The sequence below is a fragment of the Chelmon rostratus genome, chromosome 7, assembly GCF_017976325.1.
Source record: "Chelmon rostratus isolate fCheRos1 chromosome 7, fCheRos1.pri, whole genome shotgun sequence".
NCBI classification, from domain to species: domain Eukaryota; kingdom Metazoa; phylum Chordata; class Actinopteri; order Chaetodontiformes; family Chaetodontidae; genus Chelmon; species Chelmon rostratus.
Window position 1 is genome coordinate 9,071,697 of NC_055664.1, and position 21,628 is coordinate 9,093,324.

The window sequence follows — 21,628 nt, forward strand, 5'->3', positions numbered from 1 at the left end:
TTGATTATCTGCTCTCTCTTCATGTATGGTCGTCTATAAACACTGTACAATACTGCCCTCCTGTGGATCACAACATACTGACGTCTTGGTTTGCCTGAAACAAACCACAACTAATAAAACACACAAAACAACACTCCTCATTTCTCCTTTCGGCACAGCTGAACTCTAGATTTAATTCTCTCTGCATCCTTGAAAACAAAGTTTGGCGGCCGCACAAGTGTTTTATTGTTTTACTCATTTCATAATCCAGCAAAGAAAATGTGAAAACATTTCAAATCCAATTATGTGTCTTGTGCTACTTAAAAAGGATGTTTTGTTGCCTTTTTTCCCCTTCCCCGACTAGCAGAATATCCACCAATGGGAAAACTTCCTGCTGCTCGGGGACCTCTTGATCTCCTCACTAATTTCGAACTTGACGTTTCCAGTAAAGGGCCCGTTCCTGTCTGAAGATGACAAGAGGCATTCTGGTCTCTGCGACTGAAAACGGGGATATTCAAAGTGCAGTGAAAGTGCACGAAGGCGCAAGCGGCAGTGCGAAAAACATACGGGAAGTAAAGTGAAGGACACGAGCTCGCAACAGAGCATGAGAAAAGCGAATAAATTGGGGTATGATCAAACAGATGAAAGAAAAGAGAGCGTAATAGAGAGAAAGACAAAAAGAGGGAGAGGAGGGACAAATAACAAGCGGGCTGCCGTGGCTCAGCGGGGCTGTCAGGTTCAATCTGGTGTGGGCCGGCAGGATAGCCAAGGAGCAGTGACTGGGGGAGAGTCCTGGGAGACTTGTGTTTCCTGCCTACCTCGCCTGCAGACAACCTCTCTTTGTTTTACTGGCCCTTTTTTCCCCTCTTCTCACCGCCAGCCCCCCCCCATCATACACACACACACACACACACTTCATCCACTCTCCACCACTCTGAAAACCACCACCCCCCCACAAAACAACGGGGCTACCTCCACACGTCCAGCAAGGGGTTACACACAGGAGAGGCGATGGTGGGGGAGAAGCGGAGACGAGAGATGAGGAGGTGAAGGAGCCGCAGAAACTGAGAGATTACTGGGAGGCAGACAGAAGGAGATGGAGATGGAGGGAGCGCATTCAAAAGGCCTTGAAAGAGAAAGAGGAGAAGAAACTTAAGAACAAGAGGAGAAAAAAATGTGAAAAAATAGAGTCAGACGAAACACAACTTTGGAATTTGAAAAGAAAACAATGGCAGCAAACCCTGCTACTGTCTGGTATGGGCTAGAGCAGATGCCCAGTCATATGGGCTCATCCACATTTGCAGATACTCTTGGTGCAGCAGATTTCATTAACCTCCTAAACTTTTTTTATTGCTAGTTGTTTTGTTTTTTTTTCCCTTGACCAGCATGCAAGTGATAAGAGACACAACTTTGGGTTTTCACATATGTAATCACTCCGTTCCAGGGTTAACTGGGTGAGTGAAAGGTGTAGAAGTGGAAGTAAAAGAGCAGAAGAAGGAAGACGCAGCAGAGGTAAAATGTACAAAGCCCAAGTGGCCGGGGGTACTCAGGGCGAGCCAGCCACGCAAACACAGACACAGACCCGAATGTGCACACACAGAGCCGCCTCTTCCCTAACCCCTCCCTCCCTCCTTCATTTTTCCAGGCCTCGCTCTGACTGCGACTTGAGCCAGTTTCCACTCTGGTCTGGGGTGTGGTGCACGCTCCTGGGAGACTTCGACTGCAGGACCAGTTAGTCAAAACAAGGCCCGAGTGCTAGACAGAGAGGGAGAGAGAGGCAGAGAGACACAGAGAGTGACGGAGGGAGGCAGAGGGAGACGGAGTGGGAGAGAAAGAACAACTGAGCGGAGAGGGTGAGATAGACGGAGAAAGAGAGGAGCCGTGGACTGTTTTTAACCCAGAGTCTGAGCCAGGGAGAGAGACCCAGACAGGGTAAACTTTTTTTAATACCCGTAATACAGGTGCTTTAAAAGCCATCTGTGTGAAGACGGAGCCATAAGAGGAGGAGAATGATGGCAAAGTACAGGAGTTAGACACAGAGATGAGACAGTGGGTGCACCAGGACAGAGAAGCATCCAGTGAAAAAAAAAAGTTCAGAAATACAGCAGACTGCAACAATGCTGCACACACACACATAAACATATTCATGCACATGCAAGGGAAACCGCTATAAGCAGCTTTATTAGTTTACCTTTTCATTGGTTTTATTCCAGAGAAAGAATCACAGCTCTCATTTACATTTAAAGGGGAGCGACTGAAATTGAAAGTCGTAAACGTACAACAGCTCGCACGCATAATGGCACACTTGAAGTCGCATTGCCACTTTGACGTGGCAGCAAAATAAATACATTCACAGAGGTGATTCATCATCTTTCCTCCTCAGGCAGCGGAGAATATGACCGTCCTTGCAGCGATTTATAAAATTTCACAGCAGCGACACAAATGAAAATTGATAAAAACACAAAGACTCACCAGAGGGGAAAAAAGCTGTATAATCTACAAACATCAACACCAAGATAATACTATATATAATATAACATAGAGGCTCGAAAGCAATGTTAATGAGTACGGTAACACATTCTGCACTAAGACATACAGGAACCCACCCACACACACACTCACACACATGCCTATCCACAGACATACTAGACACAGACTTTAGACACACACACATGCACACACACACTCTCTCTTTCATAGCTGCTGCATTCCATGTTTTATATGCTCTCTTTTATTCATAACATTGCATTTTACACCACAGAGTCTGGAGCAGATTAAGGGTTGTCTCCTGCTGCATGCTCGTGCTTACTCTACCCCAAAGAGCCTGAATGGTATTTGACTGTTCTCTAAAGGCAATATGAACTTGAACATCTGGCAATGTTGATCTGAGAAAATGTTGATAAAGGCCTCTCCTGAAGCAAGACTTCTTTTATTGTTGAGTCACAAACTCCAAACTCCAATTTTGATGTTTTCCTTCCCCATCTTGTTTCACCTCTTTACTTAATTGGCCATGAAAGTTTTGTAACAGTGAATGCTGTTAATAAATTGCACAATGTTAAGGTGAATACAGATATTTCAAAGCAAAGTGATTCATTTCAAACTGGATGGATATGAATCTGATAGCTTGGTTGTATTTCCTAATTCCTGAAAAGTTGCCCTGTTGGAGACAGGGGCTGTGTTGCAGGAGCCCATAATAGAAGTCACCTCTCATGAAAAGGAAATGCTGTTGAAGGGAGTGACCCTCTATTCCTGCCAGTCCAAATACCTGGCGCTGAGAACCAGGAAGACCGGGGTCGGGGGTGACTGAGCAGAATCTTATCTGGCCGGCCCATTGGTCTATTGGTATTGAAGCTGGGCGAGAACAAGTACGCGGCCTGCTAACGCTCACCACTGGGGCAGATAGAGAGAGAGGCAGAGGGCATTCTCGGACACTTATCAGGCCTAGTGTTTCCTCTCCTCCTGCCTCGATAGGGCCCCTCATCCTGTGAGCGAGGCTATCACTGTTATTGCAGTCCTTTCTCCCGTCTCTGGCGGTGACAACATATAGCCGATGTAAAGGATGTGTAGCTTTTTTTTTTTTTTCTTTTATACAGATACGCAGTGCAGCCTTCGCCTGGTTCATTGTGTGTCAGCACAAAATAATGTTTGTAGAGTGAAAAGGTATCCAGAGGAAAGAGACAATCATCCTGAGCTGCTGTGGGCGTTGTTCTTAGAAACTCAGCTTGGCTTTGGCAAGAATTTTACTCGTGCAACGTAATACCAGGTCTCATTTGACTGCTGCATTTCTACTTTACAGCAGATTTGTCAATGCCAATTCAGTGAGCAAATTGGATATAGTAATTTTTGGTCAGCACCACCAAGCAGCTAACACAGTAAAAAGAAAGGAAAAGAAAGAAAGTCCATATTGATATATCCTTTATGCTTATATTCACCCCTAAAAGCTTATTCATTCATGATGTTGTACGGTTGTACGGTTACTCCCTTTCACCTTCTGTCGCCCCCTCAGTCATTAATTCACTTACACACACAGTCGAGACCCACAAACACACACTCCTTTCCACTCCAGTCTGGTCGAAAGCAGCCAATCAGGCTCTCCTTCCATGTTTACCGCACACATTGTTGCTTCAGCACCTCTCTCTGATGCCTGTCTTTCCAGCAAACACCCTCATTCACATGTCTCATGTCCCCGCTTCTTTCCGTTAATCATCGCATTCACCGTCTGTCCTCACCCCTGCTGCTGTGGACAGAGCTCATCAGCAGGCCGCTTTTCGTCTTTTTGTTCATTTTCCTCTGTGCTGGTGTTGCCCCTCTGAGCGGCTATGTATTGTCAGGTAGCGCTCCTGAATAGCAGCTTGGCTCATATTATTTTTAACGACACAAAACGTGCACCTGCACAGAGCTTTGTCGGTGGCAATCAGTGACTGCGTGTGCTTTCGATTTGTGTGAGAGGTTGTTCTTTTCAACTGCATGTATGTGTTCATATCTGCTCGCCTAAAGATGGCAGGTACCCCTGTTTTTGTCTCCCATTCTCCTGTGTGGCAGTCAGATAATCTCACCTTTCCCCATCAGTTACATTAACCCAAATACACAAACAGAGAGACAGAAATTAGTATAAATGTGTTCCTACCCTCTTTGGCAGCCAGGCGTGGGGATGGGTCTGCATGAGATGGTGTATTGTAGGATAATGATGAGCTACCTGTAATAAAATGAGACAAATGAGAGCATATTAAGACAATGCGAGGTCTGTTCCACCAGTCATGTAATGCATGAAGCCAAACCTGCATAAGAAACATGCTAATATAAGAGCATCCAGTGATTAACAGCACACATCATACATGGTTGCACCAATATGGTGGAGCATAATGATTCTTATTAATGCTTAGTTTAGAATAGGCGGCCTTGCTGAATATTTGCAGGTGCTAATTTGTATATTCATCATGATAACTTTTCTGTAAGGGAAACTGTAGTGCAGAATAACCTTTGTATATACCCTGAGGCTTGTGTGATAAAAAGCTTGCAGGATATAACAAAAGCCAGCAGGTGGCAGTAGAAGGTTCAGCTCGATTACTGTCAAGCAGCACCATAGAGCCCCTTTTCATTTCTCGAATTGTGTTCCTGTTTTGTCTTAAAAAAATAACCTCTGAAGGAAAATAATTCATGACACATAAATCTAGTCCCAAGAAAAAAAAAAAAAAAAGAGAGAGAATCCAGCACACGGTCAGGAAAGAGCTCATAGCCTGTCAGCATTTTAACTGCAAACCCTACTCCTGAATAATAAAGTCGGAGAGGCAAGACTCTGCATATGGCTGCCTATTCATTTCACCTTATGGAGCAGAACTCTGCGCTGCATTCCTCCACTTACACAGGCACCCTGGGCGGCACCAAAATGCTCTCTTAATTTTAGCTGCCCCCAGGCATAAATCAGAGAGTGGAAAAACAGACCCAAAAATGCACAGAGAAAACACAAGAGCAGCTACTACATGGGGAGTGTTAAGATTTAGCACTGAGGTGGCTACTGAGCTGCTGAGTAGGAAAGATGCCTTCTCTGAATCTGAAAAAGGACAACGAACTCAACAGCAAAATGACATTTGTGACGTGCTTTTGTGGAGATTTGACGCAGGATCCTGGCTAACTCGCTGCGCTACTGCTGGTGGGCTTGAGGGGTGAAGGGGCCCATGGTGGCAGGCTAGGGGTCTGTTTTTTTAAGGGGTGGCTGTGGGGGAAGAGTGGGGTGCTCCGCAAATGTAGTCTAACCTCCCAACACCCCACCCCTCCCCGTTTCTACCTACTCCACGGCACCCCCAAGGCTCTGGGTCTAGTTTAGAAACCTGGGGGCCTCAGAACAGGGGAGCCATTGTATGAGGAAGGGTCCCTGCACAGCAATCAAATGCAGCTCCCCGTACAAAAATAATTCCACACGCACAGTGTAAGCGCACAGGGGCAAGCTACCAAAGCACCAGCTCTGGAACGGGGGAGAAAGCGTAAGAGAAAGATGTAAAGACAGACAGAAAAAGCGAGCGAGAGAGGGAGAGAGGAGCGAGGAGGAAGGGGCTGTTAACCCTTTTCCTACTGTGTGCCACATATGTGGGCTGACCCAGACAGGCAAACAGGCAGCATTGCTGAGAAAACCTCAAACCTTCCCACAGAGAAATTCAGGACTGCTGTAGGAGAGCGAGTGAGCGAGGGAGAGAGAGACACCACAGCTGACAGTTTGGTGGAGGGAGTCTTGGCCGCGCTGCCTATTTATTTGGACGGCTTCTTCCTCTCTCAGAAAACAAACATGTCCCGGTAATCTGACAGCACAGTGGGAGGACTGGCCAGTGTTCAGCCTTTAAGACCCTCACTCTCTCTTTCCCTCTCCAGTCACATCTGCTCACAGTCTGCTAGATTACATAACATCCACAAACAATTTTCTTTTCTTCCCTTCCTATGACTGATGGCTCTTTCAAAAGGCCCTGTCCTCCAGTTTAGCACGCCAATAATATTGACAGAGATCTTTGCAGGCTTGTTCGGCATCGTGATTGACCTCCATCAGGCCCCTGCTGTTGATTCTGTAGAGCTATATGATACCATTACCTCAGACGTGTGGCCTGAGCTTTGTCAACAAACTGAGGGTCCCAGTCACCCAGTTTTGGCCATCTTGCCACTTCAAGGGCTCCAAATGGGCTCGAGCCAGCAGCGTGTCATCCAGTTAGCGCTATAGCATGAAGCAGCACTGAGCAGTCGCTTGTCTTCAGCCTTACATGGTGCACATGAGAAATTTCCAACAAGTTCTCCAAACCAAAAAAAGATTATTTGTAACTGCCTTCCAAAGCAACCCACGCGAGTATTTTCTCAGCTGACAGACCAAACTGTCAGAACGACATTGTTTGTTAGCATTTACTTTGGAAAATTGAATTTGGGGCGGCTCAGGAGGTAGAGCCGGCCGTTCACTAATCAGAAGGTGGCAGGTTCGATTCCAGGCTCCCCCAGGCTGCTTGTCGTAGTGTCCATGGGCTAGAAACCCCAAATTGTTCCTGATGGTTGTGCTGCCGCTGTGTGAGTGTGTATGTGAATGCGACATGTGTTGGAAAGCACTTCGACTGGTCGGTAGACTAGAAAAGCACGACGTGAATGTGGCTCTTTCACCATTACTCATTGAAAAAGTATTTACTTATTTTATTACGAGCAAGAACATTTAAATCATTTGACTATTTCGACACTGTGCACATTGTTTTAGCGACAGCACTACAAACTTGGTCCCGCTGTTCTGTTCTTTACTGTACTTTGCTAATCTGTAGAAAGACTGAAAGACTGTATTAAAATATTGGTTTTTGCTAACAGGAAAAGATGTTTTCACCCCCCGGACAGACAACAAACACTCGTGAAATCACTCAAATACCTTTATAGATGCAAACCACTGTATTTGTAATGTACTTTTGTTGAGATTTGATGCAGAATCTTAACTCGCAGTGCTGCTGGTGGTGGGCTTGAGGGGTAAAGAGGCCCAAGATGCAAACCAACGCCAGATAACAGGTTTCTCCTCAGGGTTTATGCTGAAAGGTCTCTGTGACCAAAGACAAACCTGCACCTCCAACATCATTACTTAAACTCTTTTCTTAGTGCTGCATTAGTACCCAACACTCTTTCTCATAGCCTGTGACATCACAAAAGTCATGCGACTTTTCTCGGATCTGCTCCGCAACCGTTAATGTTTGATTCGGCACAAAAAGTTGGGTACGGTTGGGGAAAGACTATGGTTTGGGTTTTAATTCCTGGTTTGTGACTGGGCATGAACTCACATAAGCTCAAATGCACTACACACCCGTCCTACACCATGACCTCCACCTTACTTTCCACCTAGCTACGTAAAGGGCACACGACTTCCTGCACTGGCACTGAACGTTGGCATTGGACGCAAATTTCGCGGCGTGGAACTGTCCAATACGAATGTCATTCCGATGGATTCTGGGCAGGTATTCAAGGCTGTCCTCACCAGAGAATGACATAATGGGATGTTTGTTTCAATTCCTGAAACGGCAGAAGAAATGCGAAAGTCAAGCGAGTTGCTGTAGCTCAACAAAACCTTTCAGCGACGGGGCTGCGGTGGAGGGATGGATCAGCAGAGTGTGTGTTCACATCCCATCTCCTGCCGAATATTTTAGTTGCCTAACCCTAAAGACCTCCTAGAAAAGTGCCAGAAATTGTGGTGGGTAAAAAAAAAAAAGTTCAAACCTTGCTTTATTTCTCACCTCCACAGACCAGACCCAACCAATCACTGAATGATGTGGGTGTGAATATCGGATTGTCACTCTCGGAAAGTTAGAGTAGTTTCGGCGTCGGAAAGGTGTGTGTGTGAGTCCACACAGGCACAGTTCAACCACCTGGCGAGTACTTCTGTTGGAGCATACTGGAAACCACAGTTTGTTTGCCATAACGGCAGTTTGCCTTGCACAGGTATTGCAGAGAGAAAGAATTCCAGTGTTGGGATTAACATTAAAAAAACATCACTGACTGAAATCCAAGGTTTTGCAGAATTGCCCCGAATCAACATTCCTAACTGGCAATTGTGTTGAAAGCACAATTACAATGGACCTCTAAGCAGCTATCTTAAATTACAGCTGAGCTCATCTCAGTGTTTACACGAATAGCAACTGCTTATTATCCACCTCCACTTATGCTAATGTGATATGTACGTAAATTCCTGGAGCGCTAAGTGTCTGAAGCCCAGCAGTCAAGTGAGCAGCCGCAAACTGCTCTGTAATGGTGGCTAACAGCAGACGGCTAACAGTGAAGGGCGCGGAGCCAGGCCGTTGAGCCCCTCTGCACCAGTGATAATCTGCCAATAGAAAGAACTAATGCAAGGGGAGCTCAATAAAAATGTTGTGAGGGGAGAAAGAGGAGAGAGAGAGAAAGAGAGAGAGAGAGAGAGAGCTCTCCAGACCTCCTTTTTCCCTACTCAGCCTTCGAGCCCAGATGTTTATGGTCTGTATAAACTATTGAGGGCTCGAGAATGTCCCCCACTCCGGAGCGAGCAGCAGCAGTGCAGAAGCCCAGACTTATCACTCTCTCTCTCTCTCTCTCTCTGTCTTGACTCCCTCACTGTAAATCCATCCAGACACACAAGCAGCGGCGACAGCTGGGAAACAGAACTATTGCTATTCTCCAACGGCACTCAATCACGACCACCTCGGACCGTTTCCACACACTTCTAAAAAATAGTTCAGCGCCCCCCCTCCTCCACCGGCCCGACTTCTTTTTTCTATCTCGCACTCGCTTTCTGTAACTGCTTCTCTTGCTCACACCCTCCTGCCCTTGTCCTCAAATAACTACTGTAAAATCTACCCGTCAAGGATGTTTCTTCATCAAATTTCTACTATTATGTGCGTTTAGATCCTCCTCATCCTCACTCCCATTTCATTTCTGCATTCTCCGCTCTCTCTTCCTCTCTCTCGTCTTGTATCTGTGTGTTGGAGGATACAGTCTTTCGTTGTCTGAGGTTTGTTATTTTTTTTTTTTTTTGCTCTACTCCGCTTCCAGCACATGTGGTATCAAACCGACCTACATGGGTGCGATAAAGCAAACAGTCCGCGGTCCCTCCCTGACAGACTAATTTGAACAAATTCTCAAATTGCACCCCAAATTGAAAGCACATTGGGGTGCGGGCGGCCATCACTTATAAAAATCTGGATAAGTGACCAACAATGAGGCCAAAATAATGCACGGGCAACTACTCTTGTTACTGCAAGCAGCTGGGTAGCCAGACAGATGTTCAGATTGTGCCCGCAGTTGCACCAGTGTGGGTGTCTGAGCAATATTCCTGCGCATGACGTGGCAGGAATGTTTTGTTATGGTATGGCTGCAGGGTGGGGAAGTGTGTCCTTGCCCCGTGCCGAGTGTACATACAGGGCTTAATGACTCCGAGGAATGTTAATCAGAGGTTCAATAAACAGAGCCAAAGGCGCACATAATGCACACAGATGTGTATGAAATGATTGCAGTACCCTCTTGGACCATCCATTTTTTTGGAGGAAGATGGGGGGTAACGTAGGAAAGAGCGGTGAATGGGGTTGGAGGAAGACGTCACATGACCTGTAATCACTAATACTTCCAGGGCTTGGCTAAGCCTTTCCCTCCCTTTCTCTTTTTCTGTATTCTGGAGGCTCGGCCCAGCTCCAGCTCTCGTGAGTGAAGCCAGAGGTCTATTTTCTGGACGGGGTTACTCCTCGTCTATGATTGTGTTTGTTTGTGCTGCGGGGGGAAAAGAGAGAACGGCTTTAGTTTCCAAATCATCAGGCCTGCAGGGTCTACAAAAAGCCTCAACCCTCCTCCTCCTCTTCCTCCGCCTCCTCCCTCTCATTCGTCCTTAGACGTTCATTTACTAACATGGTTCCTCTTGCCCTTAGGCTCCCCCGGTGTCAATAATATACACTGCTCGCTTCTCAGAGAGCCGCCGCACAACAGGTCAGTCAGTCCAGGCACGGGACGGGAGCATTCATCTTTTTGATTGTCGGGAACGGGTCCAAAGCAATTTCAACTGGCGAGTGGAGAGGATTCCCGAGACATCTCTTCTGTCTCCAAAACACACAAGGTCTAAATCAAAAAAAGGGCAGCAATGGGCAGAGTCGCGGTGCAGCACGCCTAAGCCGTGGCTAAGTCCCGCAGCCAGTGGCCATAATGAAAACTGCTCTGCGGAGTGTGCCCAGTGGCGGTCAGACAGATCCACCCGCTGCAGCGCTGCACAATGAGGCTGTTATACTCATGACAAGCATCTCTCTCTGCCCAGACGCCGCGCACAGAGAAAACTGTTGACACCCACAAAATACAGTTCCCATTACATCACGCCGAGGCCCATCGCAGTTTCTTGGGAGTAATGTTAAATTTAGTTGAGCCATCAGTCACTCCACCCAACATGGTGTCATGATATTCTGCAGCCGCAGCAGAGGAGGCTTCCTGTGCTTTAACGTACAGAATGCAAAGAATTCAAAAACGGGACAAAGTGTCCTTTATATGACAATGCATTACTCATGATCTGCTCATTTTTACAGTTAACAGTGGACATACCTACAGTCCGAACCAGACATCGCTGTGTTTTCCAACAGCCACGCCAGATGTACATGTTATAATTAAATGTAGTTTGCATACTCCCTCAGAAGACTGGCTTTGTTTCCCCGCCGAAACATATGAAGCATGGATTGCAGCGAGGAGCTCTTCAAAGGTAAGAGGCAAATTTAGTTGCCTCCATTGCAAATTGCAGATCAACTTTCTTTGCTGTGCCGAACACACAGTCCAAGCACGATTCCTGAGGCAATGCACCTGGGCTTCATCTCTCCGGACCATGTGGAATAAGGCGCTGCAAAGCGAAGTGGGGGATGTAGTCGATGGTTATCTCGAGAAGGGAAAGAAATCCTCTTGGTTTCCACAGCTCTGCTTAATACTGGGTAGCCATTATGGAGGAATGGGTTTCCAGTAAAAGCAATTTCATTGTTTATTGATGGTAATGTGAGTAAAGTGCGGTGACAAAAAAAAAGACAGAAAGAAAGAAAGTGTCATGTTGTTTGGTCGGGTTTGGCATTTTTTCACTCTCACGTCTCATCCAAAAGTAGAGAAAAAATATATGAAAAGAGGCCTGTGTGTTGACTGGAAGTTGATTTTGACTTCCATTCTTTGGCAAAGATGGATGCCAGTGCAGACTTCAACTGGAGCACAAACAGCCGAATGTACAGCAGGAATACCAAGAGCGCAGTTCACAAAATTCACTGTCCTCTTACTTTCCTTAATCTGTCAATAAAAAAATCTGAAAATCTTCATTATCCTGAACATTTTCCTGTTTTTTATGAGTCAAACAAAGTCAACAACGTTTACTGGAATCCAAGCCGTTAACTGATTATCATCCATTGTTCCTCTTGATTTCATCTTTGATCATCACCTTTATTCATTCTTACACTTCGGCAAAGCGTACTTACTTTCCCTGAGGTAATTGAGATGAGAGAGGAGCACTTCGGCGTTGTACATGGTGGTGAGCCGGAGGAAGTCGTCCTTGCCCATCTTGCAGAGGTCTTTGCCGTCCATGTTCTGAAACATGGCCGTGTCGATCTCTAACAGGCCGTACTCCTTGATGGCCCACTCAAGCCACTGGCGCACATGGTCCTGGGACCACAACGATGGGTCTGCGGGAGCACAGGAGAGGAAGAGAGAGGAAGTTTATTGTCTTCATAACAATTGTTTCTGGACAGGAACCAGGGGAGGCAGAGTCGGGAGAGCCTCACATCTGACTGAGGTGAGGGGAGGGGGAGAAATGAACAAATTGGAAACAGAATTTTGTATCAGTAGCAGACCTTGTTCAGATACTTGTAAATATTCTTGGTCTTATTTTAACCACATGGGTAGAGTTTGGGATGACTCACGTTAGGTTTCAGGTGAATCATTTTTCACAGAGTAGCGTTCACTCTGAAATCCCTTCCCGCGTTTGTTCAAGCTTTGTAGTAGATCTTTGCATCGTCCCATATGGCAGAAATAAACGAAAGCAAACAAAATCTGCAAGCGCTGAACATCTGATGTACTGCACGTATAATCTCAAAACCAAACCCCAAACTTACCACTAATGGTTAAGGAGTGGCCTCCGTGCAGCTCCTATTAGATTAATAGATGAGCGGCCTTTGCATCAGTTTAGCACGAACACTTGAATAGTCTTTAAAAAAGGAAAAATTACCAAGGCTCCATTGGATTTAAATTAAATGAATCACACAGCTCATTTTTGGGAAAATGCAGTCATTCTCTTTGGCTCTCCGGTTTAAACGTAACAACGCCATCAACTCACCCACTAAAATGACTCTTCTCAAGTCTATAACCCTGAAACTGCACTTGTTACGACCCGAATGGCCTAATTTCATATACTGTAAGATCAAATTGGTGAGACCAGTGAAGAAATATAAAGGTCTGGCAGACAGACATCTCTACCTGCACTGCATTCAAGCCGTGCTCCCGTGAGTGATGTAAACCACTGGAACGATGCTGTACACCATGAACCAGTGAAAGAGAAAGGGGACTCATAAAACATTTACAGCATTGGCAAAATTATACCAAAACAGAAGCGTGATTCTGTCTGCAATCAAAAAAAACACCTGGAACTATTTGCACCTGTGAAATGCAGTGAACAGACATTCAAAGATGTCCGCCTCAGGTCAGATTATACACGGCTGTTGGTCAAAAGGCGATTCTTACCTGCGGGTACAATGACTCTCCGCTCATTGGTGGTCATGTTGGGGGGAGGGGCGTTCTTCTCATCCATGTAGTTTCCATAGTTCATCTGAGATGTGTCGTTGCCCCCCACCAGCTTATTGCATTTACCCACACTGCAGTCCACTGGAGACTCCCTGCTACACAAACACACACATACAGTAAAGTTGTAAAAATATTATCATCAGATAAATTGGGTGTTGTTGGTTTTTCTTTTCCCGTCATTGACTTTGGCGTGGGATACATGGAGCCCTACACCACGTGAAGTGAAGGTTAGTCGTGGTAAAGAAACAGTCCTTTTAATGACAAACGTCAACATTTATAGCAGCAGCTGCAGTGATGAACACGTGTCTAATAATGATAAAGTCGCTTCTCACTTAAGAACGTAAGACACAGGGAGCGGTTGTCACGTCGTACCTGGATCCATTCATGTGCTCATATTCTCTCTTGACGTTGACCCGCACCGGCTGGTTGATCCACTCCTGCTGTGGGGGTAAGGGGTTGATCTTGTGGGTCTGGCCGTAGTCCTGTGTGCCAGATGCAGTCATGTCTGTCTTGGGGAGAGGGGCAGCAGCAGCGTACGGAGGCTCAAATAAGGATTGGTCTTCACTCACCACTGATAGCGCCTCCTGCGGGTGGAAGGAACAAATGCTTGGTACGTCTTATACAACTCACTGTACAAATGCTTTATGTGAACAGGTCACATGTAACCATCCTGAGCAAAACACACCTTAAAGAAATACTTTGATATGTTTGGAAATATTTGCTTGGAGAATATCACCACCACTCTAAAGTCTGTTTATTTTAACATAAGGCTAGAGCCAGCAGCTGGTTATCTTAGCATAGCATAAAGCCTGTACACAGAGGGAAACTGCTAGCCATGCTCCATCCAACTGTAGCAAAATATATCTACCAACACCTCTAAAGCTCACTAATTAACACATTATACCTCTTTTCTTTACAAACATTGAAGGTGTGAGCAGGATGTGGCTTTCCACGCTGTTCTCTGGATGGCCGCAGGGACTTCCTGGAGTCTCTGGCGGTTGCCTGGCGCATAACCGTGCACTTTTTTTGTACGTATGCAAGAAATGAGATATAATGTGTTGAAGAAAGAGTTTCGAGGTGCTGGCAGGTGGTTTATTTCACTTTTAGGCCAATCCAGGCTACCTGTTTGCCCCTGCTCCTTCATGCTATGCTAAGCTAACCATCTCCTGGCTGTAGCTTCGTATTTAGCAGACAGATGTGAGAGTGGCATCAATCTTCTCATGTAACTCTCAGCAAGAAAGAGGAGAGGCGCGATCCCCAGCACGCCAAACGGTTTCGAGTGGAAGGACGCAGTGTTTTCATGAGAAAGATAAGCTTACACTCACGCCACTCATTTGACACAACCCAGAAACTTGTGATGTCAAATTTTCAATCTCTTGTGTATTTTTGTTTACAGCAATTATGTGCAGTTATTGGTCGTATCGCAGTCTGGCATCCTTAGTCGTTTGTGTTTACAGCCCACGTAGCAACTGTAGCTTCCTGTTGATGTTAGGATGACAATCATGCCCACAGCGGAGTAAGCTGGAGTCGGAAGCTTGGGCGCTGCCACCGTATTGGTTTACTGACTTCAGCCGTCATCAGTCACCAATACGTACAGCTGTAAGAACCCTTTGCTTCACAAATAAAACACACCACAATAAATCTACTCAAATTCTCCCATTCAGTGGACAGAATGAGCTGACAGCAGCCCGATGTGTCTGTCCTGTCTGAGCGACCGGCCTCCCTCCGCAGCTGAAGACTCAACAGAAGCAGGGGGGGTCGCGGCTACGCTGACCCCTCTGCTGTGGCTCAGCTGGAGCAATGTGAGTTTATTAAAGAAAACAAACGCAGAAACTCACGGCTAGCCAAGATATTATGTGGCTTCCAACGTGCTCCCCGTTGGAAGCGTAGTGTGGATTATGTATATGATGGCTCACATTAAAACATGCAGATATGCAGAGCCGGGCACTGTCACCTTCTCAGACCCGTGCCAGACAGCGTTTGGCTGGCACAGAATGTGGATACTGCTTAACAATAACTTGATGAGTCATGCCTTGTTCTAATTGCTCCATCCATCATTGTTGAAAACAATCAGACAAACAAATCCAAAAAACAATAAGTCGGAATATCAAGTGGAATCGTTACAGTCATGTGCTTCTGCTCAGGATTAAGCTCGGGCCTGATGCACATCTGGATCTGATAGGATCTGATGGCACAGCTCAGACCGAGACGTGTCTAATTCCCAAGGACTGAATTATTTCATTCCAAAATGCCACATATGTGCCTCAGGGGGAAAATGCTACTTGATATTCATTGATCAATATTTCCAGCATGCAGCTGTTTGCATTCTCTAAAATGTTACTTTTATTAAAGCGAAATCCTCATGATCTCGTATAACTTCAGTGTCATTCCATTCTAAGACATTTCATGCAAGCAGAATGCTTTCACTTATCCCTGTTTTGATGATAAATGTCTCGTTTTCATTGGCAGAACTAGAGGTATGAATGAAAATATGTATGTGTTATGTATATATACACACCAAAACACTCACTATAAATGGCAGGGATGCTGTCCCAGCGTGAACTCCACCGATTTGTAAAGCACTGCATGCTAAAACATCCTCCAACCACAATAAACACAACCTGTGTGTCTTTCATGGCTGCTATAGCTGTTTTATACATTCTAAACACAAACAGGACGGCTGAGATTTGAAATAAAAAACAATGCTGCACATTTCCAGTAAATCTGAGTTCTCAAACAAGAAACATCAACAAGGCTGAATGATTCTGCTAATTAATATATCTGAAACATTGTCTCTATAATCAATCTAATATTTGGACCATATACTTTGACACTGATTGGCAGCCATCAGTGTTTTTCTAATCATTGAAGCTGAAAGGACTTGCATTAATATTTGACACCATGGCAGATTCTTTGCATTAAAACTGATCTGATAAACCAAAGTGTCAGGTGAAGCTTTCACTCTGTACAATTCATTATCTCAGGTTATGGTGACCTCTGCTCTGAAAAGGGTTTAAATTTGTAATTGCACTATAGTGCCCTCTGTTGTAATGCCACAGACGCTCCACTGGCTGTTTTTACAAAAGCAAAAAATAAAGTTTTAATCACCTTTTGTAAGCACGCTGGAATAAAAGGCACCTGTTTTATTCTGTTTTAACAAAGCGGTCAAGTGGATTAAGAGGTCAAAGTCAGTCTCAAACGACACAAAAATCTCAGGTGGTGTATTGAATCTTTCTTCGGGCCTGTGCCACATATCAAATCTAAAACTTTTGCAGACTGCTTTAATATAATACTTCTCTTCAGGGTGACGGGCAGATAAAAAAGCTGAACCTCTCCAGCGTATTTAAACATCTCGCCAGAATTAGAGTTTCCAGTGATTTCATCAGTGGATCCATCACAGTCTGAACCCTGGCAGCAGGACTCCCTATCTGAGCAGAGCACACCAGCTCGTCTGCGGATGATAAAGTGTTAGGAGGGTGAGGGAACGTCTCATTACAGTTAGATAAGGACTTGGTCAACTATTGTGACTGTTGCATGTTGCATTAACAGTGACATATCAGCCTGCGCAATTGAAACCATGATTGGCAAGTGGTGTGTGCCTATCAAGACGGCAGAGTTTTTAAAAATAGAAGCACAACAGTCTCGCGAAGAGAAGCTGAAAGCATGACAGATCGGTGCCAGACCAGTGCCTATGTTTTCTTTCCAGTATCTGCGGGGAACACACACATACTGCTGGTGAGAGCCACAGGCGGTTACACTCAGACTTCTGTCTGTCTCACAGTGTCCACAGATAATTCTCCAGTGCCTGTGTGCCACTCTTAAACATTTCAGATTCACCTCTGCCGAGGATCATATCTGAGCATCATCAATAAAAAGTCTGGAAGGTTTCCAAGTCTAAATATATAAATCACTTCGTGCTCAACGACATTTTTTCTCCCTAAAACATAAATAACATCTGACTTCTATTTTTTGCAATATATCTTTCTGCAGTGCCACTGCCAAAGAGGGGAAAAACATCAACTAAATCACAGCTCAGCTGTTAAACTGCAGGCCCCATTATAAGCATTGTGTGAGTGTGACACCTGCTGGGAGCCACCTCTGTTCTGTTTACATGCAGCCAAGTCGATCTCTCCAAATGCGTCACGACGCGTCTGGAGCAGACTGGATATATGCAATAGCCCCACATCCAGACTACACGTGTGATTGTTTGACGTTCACACACAGCCATCTAGCAGGAGCCACCCAGGGGGGGGGCATTCCTGTCCTTTGTTTAAGGAGGAAGAGGAAACCTGTCAGGAAAAGATTGTGTAGAACAGGAAGCTCTCATGGCTAGAGAGCCCTTCCTTTCTTTTAGCGAGCGTGAATGCAGCTAGCAGACAGTCATTTATACCCAAGGATTCAATTATGATTACATGAATTGTCCAAAACTTCTTGCTTTGTTGCAAGCGCCCAGGCTGAGACGTTCGCGTCCTCCTGCAGCGTGACATTCAGCCCCCGATGCATCATAAAACAATCAGAGCGGCCGTGAGCGCTGAATGACGGGATTTAATGCAGCCTGACATTTTTGTCTGGCCAACGTTTACACTCTCCCAAAACTCACACCACACCCAGCCGCCGCAAACCCGCTACTTTAATTTTCCAAAAGAAAACACGTCGCACTGCTTTACAGCAACAACACGAGTGAATGCAAATGCTGCATTCTTCCGAGCTCACACTTGTTAACCGGAGGACACAGCCTGAACGCGTCGCACGGTGAACTAACCGGGACTTGCCATTCAACATCTGGTGGCTGCAGCCATAATGCATCTGGAATTTGACTGTCGGGGGCCAGTAGCCAACGTTAATGTGGACCGGCGCTCTTACTACCAACATACCATTTCAAAATAGTTGTGTAACTATCTAAGAAGCAAGGCGAGGTAATCATTGTGAAGCCTTGCGGTTTTTTAGTGTTGCAAACTGAGCAGTTACCGCATGAAGTTACCAAATGACAGCTTTCCTTACGCTTTGACAAAACTCTCTGTGCGGCGGAGGGAGAGACGTTACAAAAAATCAGCAGCAACAAAGAGAGAGAGGTCATTTCTTGTGTAAATACCAAACCATCAGTTTTTTGACCCACGACAGGATCTTCGGACCGAGCCGGGCGATGTGCCACACCGCTGTTGCGCAGCTCGACACATCGTATCCAGCGGTACATCCAGTCATGGCTATTGCTCAATCCCCGCTGCCCAGACTAAACCAAAACGCTGGGCTCGTGGATTACTTCTACCTATATGAAAGTACAGTCTACAGCGTGTTGTCTGAAACAAATAGCCACTCCTTTCTGCCTTTCCAGACGTGCGTAATTGTGCGCTCGGTCCCCAAAATCCAAAGCGTGATTCTGATTTAGCCTTGAATCCACACCGTAGCGTATCCTCGCAAGCAGGCAGCTTATTGAAAACGGAAAGTGGATACTTTCAAAGAAAGAGGGAAAAAAGAGGGAAATCTGGTTACCGCTTTCAAACCGAGTGAAAAAAGCCGCTCATCGTCGTCAGATTGGAGGTCCCAGCTCACAGACCGACACAGAGGGGCATTTCAACCCATTGCTTAAAAAAAGGAGGCGCAACTCCGACAAAAGCAGTCTCCCACAAACTCATACACCCCGTTCTCCACCCTTACCTTAATAGTTCCGTCCATTTTGCGCAATTTTCAGCGGACCCCGACAATATCCCAAACATGACACGCTCCTGAATTAATTCCAGCCCCCGGTATGTGGCGGAGAGAAAGAGACACTTTTACCGGATTGAGTTTTTTCTTTCCTCTAAATTTGGGAAGTGAAGTCACCACTGTTGAGAAGGTTGAGAAGGAAGCTGTGTGTCACCGAAAGCCCTGCCTTCAAAAAAGCAGGATACTGTCCCAGGGAGATAAGCAGGGAAAACAATTGAGTGTTCGCTCCGCTGTTATGTTTTTCTGCTCGGAAATATTTACAGGATGACTGCCTGCCTTGTGCACAGCCATTGCTGTGTAGATTACTGCGGAGCGGACTTGTGTGTTTTTGCGTTCCCAGTAATGCCACGGATGGCGTGGAAGGGTTTACTATTTATCCGACTTCTGAATTATTTCTGCACACATTTCACAGAGGTTTTCGGGAATGAGGTCGACTGTCGCGGGACACTAAGTTATGTGATCCCATGTTTTAGAGCGCTTTCGGTTGACGCCTACACTTCACTTAAATCTGGCCATGCCTCCATCCCTCTGTAAATCAGCCTGTTCTCCGTTATATATTTTATAGTGAAAGTGATAAGTTAAATAAACTTTATCTGAAACCTGAACACCTATGACAGGAGTTGCTGCAACCTTGTCTTTTTTTTTTTTTTTTTTTTTTGTACGGCTCCCTGTGATGCTTCTGTGAAGTTTTCCTGAGACACCATTAATAAAACCCAAGCATTCAGCTCCTAACCGCACTATAATCTGAGGGTCTGCTCTACACGTGTGCGTCTGCTGCTCAGCACAGGGCTGGATGGCTGAAACGCAGCCTGCTTCGACAAAAGCGCACTTGAAAACAGGACACAGTTGGCGATTATTATTTTTATTATTATTATAGGCCCATTCAACGGTTTATCCCCATTCGCCTGAGTTTAAAAAAAATCCCCTAATCCCCACCCCCACATAGGTGCTTTTTTTTTCGTCTGCCCTATGAAATTGCCCTCATCAATTCAAGCATAATTTTCGTGCAGATGCTAGACGTGGAGCCAGCTCTGAACGTGACCAGACCAGTAACACTGCAAGAAACGTCAGGTTTCACAAATTTACTGCCGCATTCAGCATTTCAGTGTTATTTTATTGTATAGATGAGTGAATCACAAAATGTACAACTAACAAACAGGCTGTTTAGATTTGGAGATTTGAAGGAAATCCACCCCAATCCAGAGTCAACTACTTTAATAGTAGTTTCATGGATTTTTAAACATGTCTTAGTAAAAGCCTACCCTGGAAAAACACCTATTATTCCCGCAGTGCCGTAAAGAAAATCACATTTGATAAGAAAAAAATGGGTGAATGTAGCTCATTATGACACCAGCTTTTTTTTTTTTTTTTTTTTTTTTATCACGTTTAACAACATTTAACGGCGGTTTGGCTGAAATGATGCTGAGGAATATTTTTTGCAGTGTTAGGCTGCAGCCTCGGGGAGCGGCCTCAGACTGGCCAAACAGAGACTGCGCCGCCGCAACGACTGACGGCAGGGCCGGCCTGTCTGCTCTCGACTTGGGGGTCTGGTAGGGCTGAGGGCCCCCCACCCTTGGGACCACCACATCTGGATCCTGCTAAGGGTCAAGGCTTCTCCTGCCTGAGGCCAGTTCAGACTCGTGTAATTAAGGGAGACACCTTGTTTAACTCTTCAGTGACTGGTTTGGGTTCTTTTTTTCTTCTTCTTCTGCACATTCCAGCGTCTTCATATATGGATTTTATTGTAGGGAGACTAGTGATAAAATGACAAAATTGAATAGGTGCAACCTCAAGTTGGTGACTCAACATGCAGGGCTTTATGACCAGTGATAAACACATCTCTTTAAACGGCCCATTCTTTCAGTTTCACACTATGATGTGCTTCTTTGGGGTTATATCATCAGCTGCCATGAATAAAAAGGCAAGCTTACCTTCCACTGCACTGAAGAGGCCAAAACCAGTTTACGTTGTGTAAATAATTGAAACACAGTGATATGAAACTTTACAGGATGCTTGTCAAACAACAAAACCCTAAAGTTTTCCTGACTGGTCTGATTTTCTAATCTAACAACATCTCGCCCGCAGCCTGCCTCAGACAAGATCACCACATTAAAATGCCTGCCACCCCCAGTCATCGAGCTTATTAGAAAGACTGGGGGTCCAAGACCTACCAAGACCATAATGAATACAGTGGTAACAAACATTTTGGAAGGCCAATAAACAGATGCAAGTTGGTTTACACAGTGAACCACAGAACATCTGGCTTGACGCTGGAACTAGACAGCCAGACATTTCTTCCTTACACCACGAGCCAGTAGCTCCTCTGTCTCTCCGCCGGGGCAACAAGCCAGAGGTGGGCGGACACTATGCAGACTTTATGTTCAGCAGTCTTTCGATTGTTAGGCACATCCTTTCTATTTGGGCTTATAAGAAGATCTAAGGTTGAGTGCATGGAGAATCTGGTTGCAGTCTTACATGAGAGAAAGTGAGCGTTAAGATTTTTATTTGTCACACAGGCGCAACAAGTGAAAACAATCCGTCAAAGGGGAAATATAAAGAGGGGGAATAAACTTAAATAGGCGTCTTTAATCAGGCACATTTTTATTAACAGCGTGTAGATTCTGCTTCATGCCCATTGGTCAAAGTGCGTCCTCTCGCTTTCTGCTCTTGTGCTTCTATATAC

At 45.4% G+C, this 21,628-nt stretch overlaps 1 protein-coding gene across 7 annotated transcripts in view; it reads right to left on the bottom strand.

Moving 5' to 3' along the window:
• The window catches only part of fli1 (Fli-1 proto-oncogene, ETS transcription factor), a 31,773-nt gene that overhangs the window by 6,459 nt on the left and 3,686 nt on the right, over positions 1–21,628 (bottom strand). For 2 of the 7 annotated variants that reach the window (XM_041940192.1, XM_041940194.1), the window contains exons 3-6: positions 13,615–13,826; positions 13,183–13,334; positions 11,925–12,128; positions 4,607–4,675 (exon numbers count right to left, since the gene is read on the bottom strand). In XM_041940192.1, coding sequence (XP_041796126.1) covers positions 4,607–4,675; positions 11,925–12,128; positions 13,183–13,334; positions 13,615–13,826 — 637 coding nt within the window. Of the gene's footprint in view, positions 1–4,606; positions 4,676–11,924; positions 12,129–13,182; positions 13,338–13,614; positions 13,827–18,732; positions 18,812–18,897; positions 19,850–21,628 lie in introns of those variants that run through there. The other 5 variants (XM_041940191.1, XM_041940193.1, XM_041940196.1 and 2 more) reach the window with 4 other exon arrangements.